We start from the raw sequence: 14,043 nt of genomic DNA, 5'->3' as shown, positions 1-14,043 counted from the left end.
ACTCATGACTTGAGTATTTTATTTTGCAGAACAAGAAAATGAGTGGACCACTTAAGACTGTTTTTATGCAGAAAACAAAATTTGCAAGGATTCCCCCACCTTTTCTTGGATTAGTATGTCTGATATGAGGCAGGTTAAAAACTAAAGGTGGTGGTATCGTGTCATAAAGCCAAGAGAAAACTACATGCTTGTAACGAAACTCATGAAGGAAATACTCAGGAGGAGAATGTGATGAAGGGATAAATGTCAATAATAGCTCTTGAACCCATTATGCAATTGATCCTCACACTGTAAGCATTTTATTTTAATATAGATTAATATAGATGAGGATTTACAAGGGCACTTGCTGACGGTGAGAATGGGCTTGCTGTACCCAAATGTTTTTGACATTGAGGGCCAATAAGAGCCAAAATGAAACACATGTTGCAGGCACTAGGAACTGATTTAGAACATTTTTTAATGCAGTTTATCACAATCCAGACTGAACCCTGATTTTTGGAATGTTTTTATTCCGCTGCCACTCAACTGACGAACAACACTCCAGCTGTATTTGCCACTTGTGTTCTGTCCCAGCGAGTGCTTGCACACTTTGTCTGGGGCATTAGGGTGTTAATGGATTACTGAAAGGTGTTGACTCAGGTGTGTGTTTAATGTGTGTGTGTAGTTGAGCCTGGTGCAGTGCTCAAAGAGTGCTGGGACCTCGTTCAGACACCAGTCTCAAGTTCCCATCTCTCTCATGCTCCCTCCTCCACTCTGTGATCTGCTCACCTCTCGGTCTGCTGTTCTCTCATCCTCACCCTGACCCCTTCACATCACCGTTGACTCTTAGCTATGTGTTTCATTTTTGTTGCCTAACATTCGCCGACCCTCAACATGGATATCGGAGGACTGACCACAGTAGTTGCAAATTCAGCTTACATTAACGCCCGTGGAAGCATTGATGGCTCCAATCCAGCAGCAGCTCGGGATAAGAAGTACCATGCTCGCCTCAAACTGCCCCACATCACCGTGTGCGAGGGCCTGAGGGACACCCTGGACTTGTCCTTCGACTCAATCTGTGTGGATCAGCCGATTGGAAAACGCCTCTTTAGGGAATTCCTGGATGCCAACAAGGAGTATCATGGAGCTTGCAAATTATGGAAAGACATTGAGGGCTATGACCTGGCAGAGGACTCCGACAGGGGGATGAAGGCTTCAAAGATAGTCCAGCGCTATATGGACTCCTCTGCCAAACACTACTGCCCGTTCCTGTCTGAGGAAATCATAGCCAAAGTCAAGGAAACCCAGGAGGCTGTAGGGGATGACTTGTTCAATGCAGCCCTGACCACAACATTGAACTATCTCCGAGAAGCCCCCTTCACATTCTACTTGGAGAGCATGTACTTGAAGAGGTTCCTTCAGTGGAAGTGGCTTGAGATGCAGCCCATGGATGATGACTGGTTCCTGGACTTCCGTGTGCTGGGTAAAGGTGGGTTTGGGGAGGTGTCTGCATGTCAAATGAAAGCCACTGGAAAACTGTACGCCTGTAAGAAACTTAACAAGAAGAGACTGAAGAAGAGGAAAGGCTATGAGGTGAGAAAATAAACTATCACTTTATGATTTGGGCGTTCACTGGCTGTGCCTCCATAGTTTTAAGCCTATTAGTGTTCATTTCATATTCTGTATCATACATTTTCAGAGAGTGCTGCTATCATTTATACTCATCCTGGAGTGACAATGATAATAGTAATGATAATGTGCATATGCATTGCAGTTCAAAAATTGCATGCATTAAGAGCTTCAAATGAAACACACAAAGAAAGAACACAAATAAGGATAAAATGCTTTTATTATTAATGTAATATCAAATTGGTTGGCTTTCAGTATAGACACTTATTTTGAGTTTGAGGTCTAGTGTTTTTCAGCTTTTAATATACACAGACAGACATTTTAATACCATATAATACCTTTTGTGGACAGTCAAAAGTTATATAACCTGTTTGCTTGCATGAAATGAAACTCAGGGACCATTTAATGCATACAGTGATTTGATAAATAAATGGTCTTTATATCTGGCTTTATATTCAAGAGACAAAAACTGTCCTGCACTTAGTCGGCTGTGATGGTATTAATCATCTTTGTCCCTGCCTCTCTCTTGTTTAGCTTTAGCCTGCAGTATTAAACACTGAGACAGGGATAGAGTGATTACAGGGAGCTTTAGTGAAAAGCTCTTCTGTATCGAACTCCTTGGCACAGTTAGAGCTTGCCCTTGACTTGTCTTTGGTTATTATTTGATACATAGTTCAACATCTTTTGTAAATGGCATTGGTGTTAACACAGACCACATATCTGCACCTTGTAGTTCATGTGTTTTCTCTTGTGGAAATGTCCCCAAAGTTGTTTTTGAAATGTCTTGCTCACTTTATCCTGCAGGGGGCGATGGTGGAGAAGCGTATTCTTGAGAAGGTTCACAGTCGCTTCATTGTGTCACTGGCATACGCCTTCCAGACAAAAGAAGAACTCTGTCTCGTCATGACAATCATGAATGGAGGAGATCTCAAGTAATGTCACATTAAAAAAATGTCAAGTTACAAATTGCACAGACAACAAATCCCTGGGGAAATAGCAGAAACTGTAGTCTATCCCCCTCAAAATTAGGTTGAGTTACATCATTTTGCTCAGAAAAAGTGTGTTTCACTTTCATTGTTTCAGAATTTCAGTTATACTGTTAACCAAACACAGAGAGGGATGCTGTAATTTTTCTCAAAGTCTTTAGTGACATGTTTAACATTTGTATAAAATATTACAAGTGAGAGGTTATGGCTGTTTTACTATAGGTCTTATATAACTGTGAGCACACAAGAATACTCACATTTAACAGAAGTTTGACATGTACTGAAGAAGCCTGACAGTAATCTGCCACATGTGCCAACACACAGATAAGAAAACTATTGAAAATGTTGGTTTACATTGACTTACACTGAAGAACTTTTAAACTGCACATTTTGACAGTGATGCATAACTTCTGCCAGGCTACAAATGCTTTTTCATCACAAGAAAATCTCTAAATATTAAATAACTATTAGTCACAGCCAAAGACCAGATGCATTTACCCTGTACTTTTTTAAAAACATGTATTAAATTAGAATATTCTCATCTTCTATGACTTTTCTATATGACGCCGCCTTACGATGCCTTTTTCGTCTGCCCTGAAGGTATCACATCTACCTGGTGGACGAGAACAACCCAGGGTTTGATGAGCCCAGGGCCTGTTTTTACATAGCTCAGATCATCCAGGGCTTAGAGCACCTCCACCAGAAAAGAATCATCTACAGGGATCTCAAACCAGAAAATGTGCTGCTAGATAATGACGGTAATAATTTTAGGTCAAATTCAAGAAAGATTGGTTTGTTGATGTACATGTTAAAAGATGATTAAACCATCTTTATGTTGTTAATTAGGGAATGTGCGTATATCTGATCTGGGTCTTGCTGTGGAGCTAAAAGAAGGCAAAACAATGACCAAAGGTTATGCAGGGACACCAGGTGAGTGTTGTGTATCAATACAATTTCAGTTTGGGTACTTGGACCAAGACTGTTTGACATGGGGTCACTTTGTTTTTTCTAGGGTACATGCCTCCAGAAATGCTAAAAGGTGAAAAGTACGACACCTCGGTGGACTACTTCACCCTTGGAGTGACTCTGTACGAGTTCATAGCTGCTAAAAACCCCTTCAGAAACAGGGGAGAGAAGGTCAGCTGCCTTTTTTTTTATCTGAAATGAGACGCTTGATGGTGTCTAAATCAGACAGCAAGTAAAAGGTTGTTTGTTCTTATTTCAGGTGGAGAAGGAGGAGATGAAGGAGCGCATGCTGACAAGGGTGGTGACCTACCCAGAAAACTTCAGCGAACATGCAATTAGCCTGTGTGATGGGCTGTTAGCCAAAGAGGTCGATAAGAGGATGGGTTTCAAAAATGGAACCTGCGATGAGCTCAGAGCACATCCATTTTTCACTAGCATCAACTGGAGGAAACTGAATGCAGGTACAATCCAGTTTCACTACTTTCTCTTACACTTGTCATGTTGAATAGTCCATCTACAGACAGCTGACAGATATTTGTGACATTTCAGATGCGTATTAGATGATTTTCAATAATTCAACCATTTCACTTTCACCTGCTGAACATTTATGGATTTTTGTCTTTTTCCCCCCCTCTTTTTTATTGTTCTGAAATGGAAATCATTTCTAAAAAACAACAGCTCTGTTTTAAAATACATATGAAATAGAGCATAAGCTGAAATGTTCCAAATGCTAAGCTCTCTGTGGATGTGCTGTTCAAATAAAGGCTTTTATTGCCATCATTTATATACATTTATTCTTTTCTTCAGGTTGGATTAGTATGAAAAGCTTACATTCAGAAAGCAATTTTTGCTGTTGTGAGTTTAGTTTAGAGAAGGCAAAATGCTCAAACGCTTTCATTGTTTTCTTCTGTTTTGCTAAATATATAATACTAGGAAATGAACTGTAAAGGGAACTCTGATTTAGTGATGAATTCTAATCTGATGTGACTAATGTGACTTGTGAACGTTAAGCACTTTGTGAATAATATTAATAAAAGTCAAATCAATAACCTTCTTAATCTGAAGTGCTATAAGGCTCATGATGCCACTGTGTTTTTTCTGTTATATTCCAGGTATCCTTCCTCCTCCGTTTGTCCCTGATCCTAAAGTGGTTTATGCCAAAAGTCTGGACGACGTCGGGGCTTTCTCCTCCGTCAAGGGCGTCAACATAGAAGATCCTGACAAAACCTTCTTTGATGAGTTTTCTACAGGCAACATCTCCATCCCCTGGCAGGAGGAGATGATTGACATGGGCATATACGGAGAGCTCAACCTCTGGGGTCCTGAAGGCACCATCCCGAACGACCTTCGCAGAGAGTCCATATTAGAGCAGCCAAAGTCCTCTACCTGCTGCGTATCATAGAGTCATTGCAACAGACGGAAAAGAAGTCAGTCACATGGTTTACAGACGCTAAGAATGGACAGCAGAAAAAGGCAAATATTCAGGACAAACAGACTCAGATCTCCGCTGAACTTTGTCAAAGTTGGACGGTGGATTTCAATCATAGAACGGACTTAAGTGTAGATTTAATCCTTCAATAATACATTTCATCTTTTTGTGGTTCCTCCTGTTTTTTCCTCACTCGCTCTCAAACCTCATCCTCTCATCATCCTCAGTTCACTCAGTCGCCGTCTCTTTATTTTGTGTGAATGCATTCATTTAATGTAAAGCTTTAGATTTAAAATGCAACATAGCATTTTAAGCAGGTCGAGTAATGTGGTATCTCTGGTGCTAAGTGACAGTCATGTCTTTAACATGTATAGAGTGTTGTGAGAAAAAAATAGCAGTGGTGTTTTATGGAGTGCTTTTGTGTTTTTCAGACTTATTGCCTGTTAGCTTTTAATATATTCAGTTAAATGCTGCTGTTGATTTACCAAAAGCTAAGAGACCTGAAATGCTAAATTGTAATTATTTATTTTTGGAAAATATGTTTTCTTAACTTGATGGATACTATTTGTCTGTTTCCACAGATAGTTGAGAGTGTAAGACCTATCAAAGTGTTGTTTAGTTGTTATGGGACAAATATGACTATAGGACAGATGTTTACAGCATTCAGTTTATTTTTAAAACACAATGTTGAACAAAAGTTAAAGTCAGAGACATTAATGTATGAAAAAAAAATGCTGGCAAGTAAAATAGCTTATTGAAATGGAAATTTGAATTAATTTCTGCTTAATGATGATTGTAGCACTGTTCAGGAATGTCATGTAAACACAGATTAAAACCAGGCTTTTTCTGTATTCTAGATTCTATTTCCCCAGTGGTTGAATAATAAATGCCATCAGAATGACGAGCGAAGCTGAGCCTCCGTCATCACTCCTTGGCCGTGGCTGTGTATATCCTCACCTCCTGCTGTGGGAGCTCACACAGCAGCGTGGTGTTGAAATGACTCTTAAAGCTCTCTGTGAACCTCAGGTCTGACTGGAAGCGGACCTTGTTGGCCCACAGCAGAGTCGTTCCGCTTCCCGGTCGGCAGAAGTGGTGCATAGTCTCCAGAAGTTCGTCCAGACATTGGTGGGGATAGACGACGTCTGCTGCCAGCACGTAGTCGTAGTGGTAGGATGGGGAGGGGAAGTCTCGGTCCAGGTCCTGACCCCAGGTAAGGGTTGCTACCTGAGGGGTGTAGCGAGACCGGCCCTTTGTGTTCCGTAAAAGGTTAAAGGTCAGATTAGGCAAGATTTCCGGCAGGTCAGTAGCTGTCACCCAAGCACCTGGAAAAGAGTACAAAGCAACAACACATACTTACATTACTCATACGGGTATTAGTTGTACCTATTAGAGCCCAGGTGTCAAACATGCGGCCCGGGAACCTAATCCAGCCCGCCAAAGGTTCCAATCTGGCCCGCGGGATGAATTTGCAAAGTGCAAAATGCAAAAATTACCCTTAAGATATTAACAGTCAAGGGCATCAAACTCAAAAATAACAGCATAATAACCTAGAAATAATGACTCCAAATTTTCTTCTTGGTTTAATGTGGAAATTATAATATGACATTATGCCTTTAAATAATGATAACACCAGTTTTTTCTCTTTGATTTATTGCAAAGAACATTAAATTTTGATATCCTTTAAAATTAAATGTCAATAACCTAAACAATTATGAACAACCTGGAATGTCTAAAGAAAAATAAGTGCAATTTTAACAATATTCTGCCTGTTTTGTGCCTTGGTAGTTCTGATCTGTAATGCACATGTAGAAATCATAAGTTGATGCATAATATTGATCAAATTGTACTTGTTTTTCATCAGAAATGTAAGGTTTTTTTTTTTTTCCAGTTATTCATATCTTTTTTGTTTTGGATAGAAATAGTTTCATCAATTAATGTTATTTCTTGCATATAAAAATTTGGAGTTGTCATTATTTATAGGTTATTTAGTTATTATTTTACAGGTCCCACTGGAGATCAAATTGGGCTGAATATGGCCCCTGAAAGAAAATGAGTTTGACACCCCTGCATTAGAGCGTATTTTATTGAATTTATTTACCTTCAATTTTCATAATTCGTATTTGATAAAGAGGCAAGCACAGTAAACAATGTTTTTGAGCAGTAAACTGAATTATAGGACCTTGTTTTGTGTGTGATAATGATTTAACATACTACTTCCTGTCTCAAAATCCTCTTGATCCATTGCTGACGTGGAAACACTTACGTTTTCCCCTGTGTTCAGTGTTTACATCCTCTAAACAGATGCCCTCGAGGGGGAGTCTACGGAACTATGCTCATTCTCTCACATGGGAAATTGAAGCCCTTTTATCAATATTTTGATTTTATCTTGATTCCAAACTATCTGTTTCCGTTTACCTCATAGAACCACTGCCTTGGTTGGTTCATGGGTCAAACTTGTGTCTCAAAACCCCCCAAAGTGACACAAAAACACAACTGATGGAGGACAGTGGTTCTTTCTTCTGTTAATTTCTGAATATAGTGAGCACTTAAACTGATGTTGATTGTTTTTAGGCTGGACTTTGACAGGAGGCACAGCAGTTTATTTTGTATAAAATCTAAATTAACCCTCTTCAGGCTTTTCAGAGTAGTCTTTCTATTTTTCTGTCCTTGAATATCTCTGGTCTTACACATCTATGCTCCTGCTCTCAGCTTTTTGTTGACTTTTTAACAGGTTCAAGTCACGCGGCTATTGACTTTGAATCAAAAAATTTGAATTGAGATAATGATTTCAAACTTTTTGTAATTCAATAGTATAACATGTTAAGTTTCTAAATCCATTAAAATTTTTGTCAAAAAAGGATTTTCAAGAAAATTACGGAACTTTTTATATGAACTAAATGCAGGCCCTTGGAAAGTTCTCTGAGAATGAATAATAACATAAGTTATCACTGCTATAATTTCAAATCTCAATCATATATTTCTATTTTCAATATAGTTTTATGACCTTTTATTCATTCTTTTATCATTATAAAAATCATTTTTTCTGAAAAATTGGTGTGAATGGCTTTTTTAAGCATTTTAATATCAGATGGTGCTGGTTATGTAGGGAATTTCAATTTTCTAAAAAACATGTGTTTTTTTTAAATCACTAATTAATCAAATGAGCGAAACCAATGGAAATTTCTGAAAGTAAGCATTTAACCCTCTGTTTAAGCATGGTTTCATTGGCATTTAAGATCATTTTGTCACTAATCCAAAAAAACAGATTTATTTTATTTCCCTACATAACCAAAAATAGGTCTCGACCTGAAATAGCTAGCTTGTGAAGGATTGTTCAGTTTTAAACTCATCCAGTGGAAGGAGTCGATCCAGGATGGAGTGAAATTACACTTTAACCCTTAAAAACGTTAATGTTATCCTCTGCATTCTGCACTTTGTAAAGTAAAATCAGGAGATTTTCTACATTTAATATACAGTTCATAGAGGTGTTCAGAGTAATTTGAAAGGTTATTACATTAAAACAGAGAAAACTAAAGAAATTGTTACTTCTCTCAGCAAAATATATCATTTACACATAAAAACAAGTGTCTATGAGCATTTGTTAAAGTACATGGATTTTTCTGGTGAATCAGTGTTTGGTGATGGTGTTTCTGTGTTCACTATGGAGACTCTGAACATCCAAAAGAGCCATATTTAATGCTGAAAAGCTGAATAATTTCAATGTATTGATGGGATAAGTGGTTAAAAAGTTAATGATCATCTTATACCAGTAGATGCTTTGGTTCATTTCTGTTATGAGCATTAAACAAACATCTGTCTTTTGTGGTGAATAATTTAAATTTCCACGTTAATTCAACATCCCTTGGTAACATTTAGTAACAGCTGCTGTGGCTTCAGTAAATATAATTATTTTATGCTGATTTTCAAAAACATTTCTTTGGTATAATCTTTTACCAGCTATTACATTTTAATTTCTTCATAGACCATTTAAATTAATTTAACCCAGGTTACAATGCTTCAGCAGATTTGTCAATAAAATGTTTTTTTTTACTCCTCCATCTGACATAAACCAAACCTTTAAGATGAAAAGTAAAAACACAAATAACAACATGTATAGCTCACAAAGTGACTGCATTTGTTGAACAAAACACTGAGGCACATATTAAGAGCCATCCATGGAAACATTCCAGTTGTCGGTAGTACTTGTTTCCGTTTGTAAAATGAAATAAAGTGCAGCTGTTTTTTTTCATTGTGTGGGTGAAATGTCCCACATTGACTTGAAAACATGCTCTCTGTGTAACCATATGTTTCACTACAGAATGTGTTTTAATCCATGCATAAAAATATCCTCCATGAATAATAGTAATATCAGCTACAGTGCAGCTGCTTGAGGAAGCTTTTTAGAATTATTTTTAGAAACTAATTGTTCATTTATGACTTACTTTTAAAGGTTTAAATCTAAAAAAATAGTTCTTCCATCCATCCATTTACACATGTTTACATTGTGTGTAAGTAAATAAACATAGAGCCTGATATTTTACATGATATTAAATTCTAAAACACTGGTGTCAAACACAAAGCCTGCGTGGCCCACCAAAGGGTCCAATCCAGCCCAGTGGGATAAATTTGTGAAATGAAAAATTTACTCTGAAGTTATTTACAATCAAGGATGGCAAAATCATTTTAAGTTTAGGGACCACATACAGACCAATTCAATGTCAAGTAGATAGTACCAGTAAAAATACTATCATAACTTGTAAATAATGATAGAAACATAACATAATGACAATTTTTTCTATGTTTTGGTGTAAAAAAAGTAAAATTACATGAAAATGTTTAATTTACAGATAGGGACGTAACGATTACCGGTATAACGATGAACTGCGGTAAAATTCCTAACAGTGTGTATAACCGTTTAAATTCTAATTATCATGATAACCGTATCTATCTATCTATCTATCTATCTATCTATCTATCTATCTATCTATCTATCTATCTATCTATCTATCTATCTATCTATCTATCTATCTATCTATCTATCTATCTATCTATCTAGCTATCTAGCTATCTATCTAGCTATCTATGAAAAAGAAACTCAAACAACTCAAACTTGATATGGAAAATGGTCAAACAGTGTCCATAAGATTCCATCTTTAATGCAAATTTGTGTGTTTGATGTTTACATGTTAATATTTGAATGTTTCTGCAACAAAAAGTACATTGTGGCTATTATTTAATTTCCCTTATTTATTTATTTATTTATTTATTTACTTACTTATTTACTTATTTATTTATTTTTCAAAAATACATCTTTGTTAAATTATTTCAGTGTGTACAAGTACTTTTTGAACATTTTGAGCACAATTTCAACAATATTGCGATAATAATGATAACTCTGTCACAATAACTGTGATATGAAATTTTCATATTGTTACATCCCTATTTACAGACAATTCTTTCAAAAAATGTGAACAACCTGAACAAATACAAACAGCCTGAAATGTCTTAAGAGAAGTAAGTACATATTTAATAATATTCTGCCTGTTACTAAATGTTTTGTGTATTTGTAGATGCACTGGATCTGGAAGTTGTAATGCATATGTGTAAATGATGAGCTGAGGTGTAATATTGGCACAATTTCACTTATTTTTCTTAAGAAATTTCAGGTTATTCACATTTTTTAAAAGATACTTTGTAGATGTAAACATTTTCATAATGTAATTTTACTTTTTTCATTGTTATTATTTTACTGAGCTGGCCCACTTGAGATCATATTGGGCTTAACCCTTTCATGCATAGTGGTCACTACAGTGGACAGCTTTTCTACAACTGTTCTCTTGTATATTCATGGATTTTGTTGTTCTTTTCATTTTTTTGTTTTTGTTTTGTTTTTCTTACACATTTCTTTATTAAAGTTTTAAGACACAACATGTCTTTTCTGACATGAATTGGTAACATTGTGTAGATCTCTCCTGAGGATAAACCCCCAGAATCACAAGCCCTCCCCACAGTTTTCACACAATTTATCAGTAAATACATGTTTCTGTGTGTCAAAGATTAAACGTGTGGTGTCCAGCTGAGTGGATATTTTTGCAACTTCATGAAAAATAGGTTCATAAGAATTTTTTTGTCATTATTACTTTTTTTATGTATTTAAAAAAAAATAAATTATTTTTATTTTATTTTTATTTATTTATTTTTTTAAATTTATTTTTCAGAAGGAAATTTTCTATCACATTGTTTTTTTTCATGCCTAAAGAGGAATAAAAACACTCAGGAAAAAATTTTGATTAAGGTTCTCAGAATTCGTGCATGAAAGGGTTAATGTGGCCCCTGAACTAAAATAAGTTTGACATACCTGTTCTAAAATGTCTGAATCAATGTCAGGGTTCATGCATAAACTTACCAAGTAGACTGGCCACTATGGACAGAAGGCCAGTCCCAGCTCCGATCTCCAACACTGCTTTGTCCATCAGGTTCACTTGTTGCTGGTTATTCTCCAAAAACTGACACAAAGCCACTGCCTACAAACAAACCCTGATCAACACATATATACACCAAACAAAGCAGTGAATGCACACCATGTAGCTACAAAACAGGTCAGGACGTACCCCGGGCCAGATCAGAGCGCCGTAAGTGTCCATAGATTCACGGATGCTGATTTCATGACCAGCAAAACAGAAAGACTCCTTTCCCAGAGAGTAGTAAACACTGGGCTCCCAGACGTTCCTCCTGTCCAGAGCTTCTCCTGCCATCACTTTCTGGTCTGCTAATGCTGTGAACAATCAGCCTGGTTACACATTTTAACCCTCACATACTTTTGACAGCAGTATAAACATTAATAGTTCCTTTTTTTTTAGCCTGAAATGTGATGACCTCTCCTAAAGTGATCTGAAATACACAAAAACTGTATTTTTAGATGCAACAATATGGATCAAATCAAGGAAAATGATGGCTTTAAATATGAACCTGTTGATTATATCGTCGCTGCAAAATTATAAAAAATCATTAAATGAGAAGAAATAAAGGATGACAGTCATTTTTAACAGTGAATGAGGTCAACAGAAGGCTTGAAACAACAGATATTAATAGTAATGGATGTTGTAGATATTATACAGGGCAATTTTGACATCTTTGGTAAAACAGGAGTGGATAGCCTGTCATATGAGACAGTTTTTCCTTCATAAATGAGTGAGCAGTGGAGAATCAAACTGTTACTCACATAATTGTACATATTTTTAACAAGTTACCTTCATCTGTGTTCTCCTGTAGTTTTCCGTCCTGGGGTTTCTCGTCTGTTTTTGCAGGTTTCTGTTGAAGGGTTTTGCAGACTCTAGATGATCTCTCCATGAGAAACAAACACTGCAGAATAAACATTTTGGATTAAAGCTGAGTTTTTGTGGTTTAACTATAAAAACCCAGTGCTACTTTTATGACTTTTTTGTCCATATTTAATCTTTTTTAAGTGATTTAACACCACTGATTGTAATATTATCTTACTTATTTTGCATTTCTTCAGTGTAAATGATATTTTTCTATATTTAATTCACTGATCATGCAGATGTTCATTAAAGCTCAGAGTAAAGTTGAGGGTTATTATACTTAAAATAGAGAAAAGTAAAAAAAAATAGACTTTTTCAGCTAAGATATCAACAAGCGAACATAAAAACATGTGTTTCCATCCACTGTCATTGATCCAACTCCATGGGTTTTACTGATGAATCACTGTTGTACGATAACTACAAAGCCTCTGAACATCCAAATGGGTCATATCTGATGACCATGAAAAGATGACAAACTGTATTTTACACTAATTATTTACATGTATTGATAGGATAAGTGGATCAGAAGTTGTTAATTATTTATATTAATAGACGATTTTAGTCGCCGGTGGGGTTTTGGAACTTTATGGGTTGAGGCGTCTGTTCAGTACTCGTCATTCTTCTAAGTCACAGGTGTCAAACATGTGGGCCGGGGGCCAAATCCGGCCCTCCAAAGAGTCCAGTCCAGCCTGCGGGATGAATTTGTGAAATGCAAAAATTACACTAAAATATTCATAATCCTTTTAGTTCAGGTTCCACATTCAGACCAATTCAATCTCAAGTGGGTCAAATCGGTAAAATACTATCATAATAACATATAAATAATGACAACTCCAAATTGTTCTCTTTGTAAATGTAAATATTTTCATGTATTTACACTAAAACAAAGTATAATTTTGCAAAAAATGTGAATAACCTGAAATGTCTTAAGAGAAATATGTGTACTTTTAAAAGGATTCTGCCTGATACTAAATGTTTTGTGTATTTATAGATCCACTGTGATCTGTAAGTTATAATGAACATGTGTAAATGATAAACTGAGGCAGAATATTGTTAAAATTACTATTATTTTTTTTCAGTTTTTTTATGTCATTCACATCTTTTGTAAACCTTTTCATACATAAATTTACTTTTTCGCTCTTAAACATAGAGAAAAGTTTGGAGTTGACATTATTTATATATTAATATATTATTTATCCATAATGCATATGTATAAATGATAAGTTGAGGCATAATATTGTTAAAATTGCACTTATTTTTCTTAAGAAATTTCAGTTTTTTCAGGTTATTCACATCTTTTTTGTTTCGATAGTTTATAAAAGTAAGTATTGTCATAATTTAATGGGGTTTTTTGCACCAAAACAAAGACAAAAATTTGGAGTTTTCATTATCTATATATTATTATGTTGTTATTTTACTGGTTCGGCCCATTTCAGATCAAATTTAGCTGAATGTGGCGCCTGAACTAAAATGAGTTTGACATCCCTGTTCTAAATGATGCGCTGCTGTTGTTTCGTTGAGGCATGTCAGAGGTACTTATCACATCTTTACACTTTCTCCAATGTCTCGGTGACTTCATGCACATTGGCTGAACTCATTCATGATTCAGATTCTGTTGCTTATTAAATGATTTATACCCTTATGGCTTATTTTAAGCTTCGTAAAAGTTGACATAGATCCACGATGGACTACTTTTAGTCCACTAGGCTCTTTGGCTGTCATTGGACCCCGG

The 14,043-nt window shown here is 36.0% G+C and overlaps 2 protein-coding genes and 1 long non-coding RNA gene across 3 annotated transcripts; 2 read left to right on the top strand and 1 right to left on the bottom strand.

The window, feature by feature from the left end:
- The first annotated feature begins 666 nt into the window (after window positions 1-666).
- On the top strand, window positions 667-5,898 carry LOC115412394 (rhodopsin kinase-like). The gene is made up of 7 exons (XM_030124911.1): window positions 667-1,572; window positions 2,413-2,540; window positions 3,195-3,352; window positions 3,441-3,524; window positions 3,607-3,731; window positions 3,820-4,021; window positions 4,673-5,898. Exons 1-7 carry the CDS (start codon window positions 874-876, stop codon window positions 4,960-4,962), a joined length of 1,686 nt encoding a protein of 561 aa, XP_029980771.1. The 5' UTR covers window positions 667-873; the 3' UTR covers window positions 4,963-5,898.
- Window positions 5,516-12,387, bottom strand: mettl21cb (methyltransferase 21C, AARS1 lysine b). Its single transcript, XM_030124938.1, has 4 exons — window positions 12,240-12,387; window positions 11,601-11,764; window positions 11,396-11,513; window positions 5,516-6,311 (listed from the first exon to the last, which is right to left on the bottom strand). Exons 1-4 carry the CDS (start codon window positions 12,364-12,366, stop codon window positions 5,914-5,916), a joined length of 807 nt encoding a protein of 268 aa, XP_029980798.1. The 5' UTR covers window positions 12,367-12,387; the 3' UTR covers window positions 5,516-5,913.
- Window positions 7,068-9,276, top strand: LOC115412416 (uncharacterized). Its single transcript, XR_003934339.1, has 2 exons — window positions 7,068-7,720; window positions 8,328-9,276. It is a non-coding gene; the product is annotated as an uncharacterized LOC115412416 (long non-coding RNA).
- Window positions 12,388-14,043: the final 1,656 nt, after the last annotated feature.

Source organism: Sphaeramia orbicularis, chromosome 21 (genome assembly GCF_902148855.1).
Source record: "Sphaeramia orbicularis chromosome 21, fSphaOr1.1, whole genome shotgun sequence".
Classification (NCBI taxonomy): domain Eukaryota; kingdom Metazoa; phylum Chordata; class Actinopteri; order Kurtiformes; family Apogonidae; genus Sphaeramia; species Sphaeramia orbicularis.
This window is presented reverse-complemented; position numbering and strand designations above follow the sequence as displayed.

What these genes read in the sequence shown, in the direction of transcription:
- LOC115412394 (XM_030124911.1), top strand. Translation starts at nt 874, where the DNA reads ATGGATATCGGAGGACTGACCACAGTAGTTGCAAATTCAGCTTACATT. An exon ending in AGAAGAGGAAAGGCTATGAG is followed by an intron (nt 1,573 to 2,412) that starts GTGAGAAAATAA and finishes TTTATCCTGCAG; the next exon opens with GGGGCGATGGTGGAGAAGCG. An exon ending in CTGGAGGAAACTGAATGCAG is followed by an intron (nt 4,022 to 4,672) that starts GTACAATCCAGT and finishes GTTATATTCCAG; the next exon opens with GTATCCTTCCTCCTCCGTTT.
- mettl21cb (XM_030124938.1), bottom strand. Translation starts at nt 12,366, where the DNA reads ATGTTTATTCTGCAGTGTTTGTTTCTCATGGAGAGATCATCTAGAGTC. An exon ending in GCGCTCTGATCTGGCCCGGG is followed by an intron (nt 11,514 to 11,600) that starts GTACGTCCTGAC and finishes GTTTGTTTGTAG; the next exon opens with GCAGTGGCTTTGTGTCAGTT. An exon ending in CATAGTGGCCAGTCTACTTG is followed by an intron (nt 6,312 to 11,395) that starts GTAAGTTTATGC and finishes ACTCTTTTCCAG; the next exon opens with GTGCTTGGGTGACAGCTACT.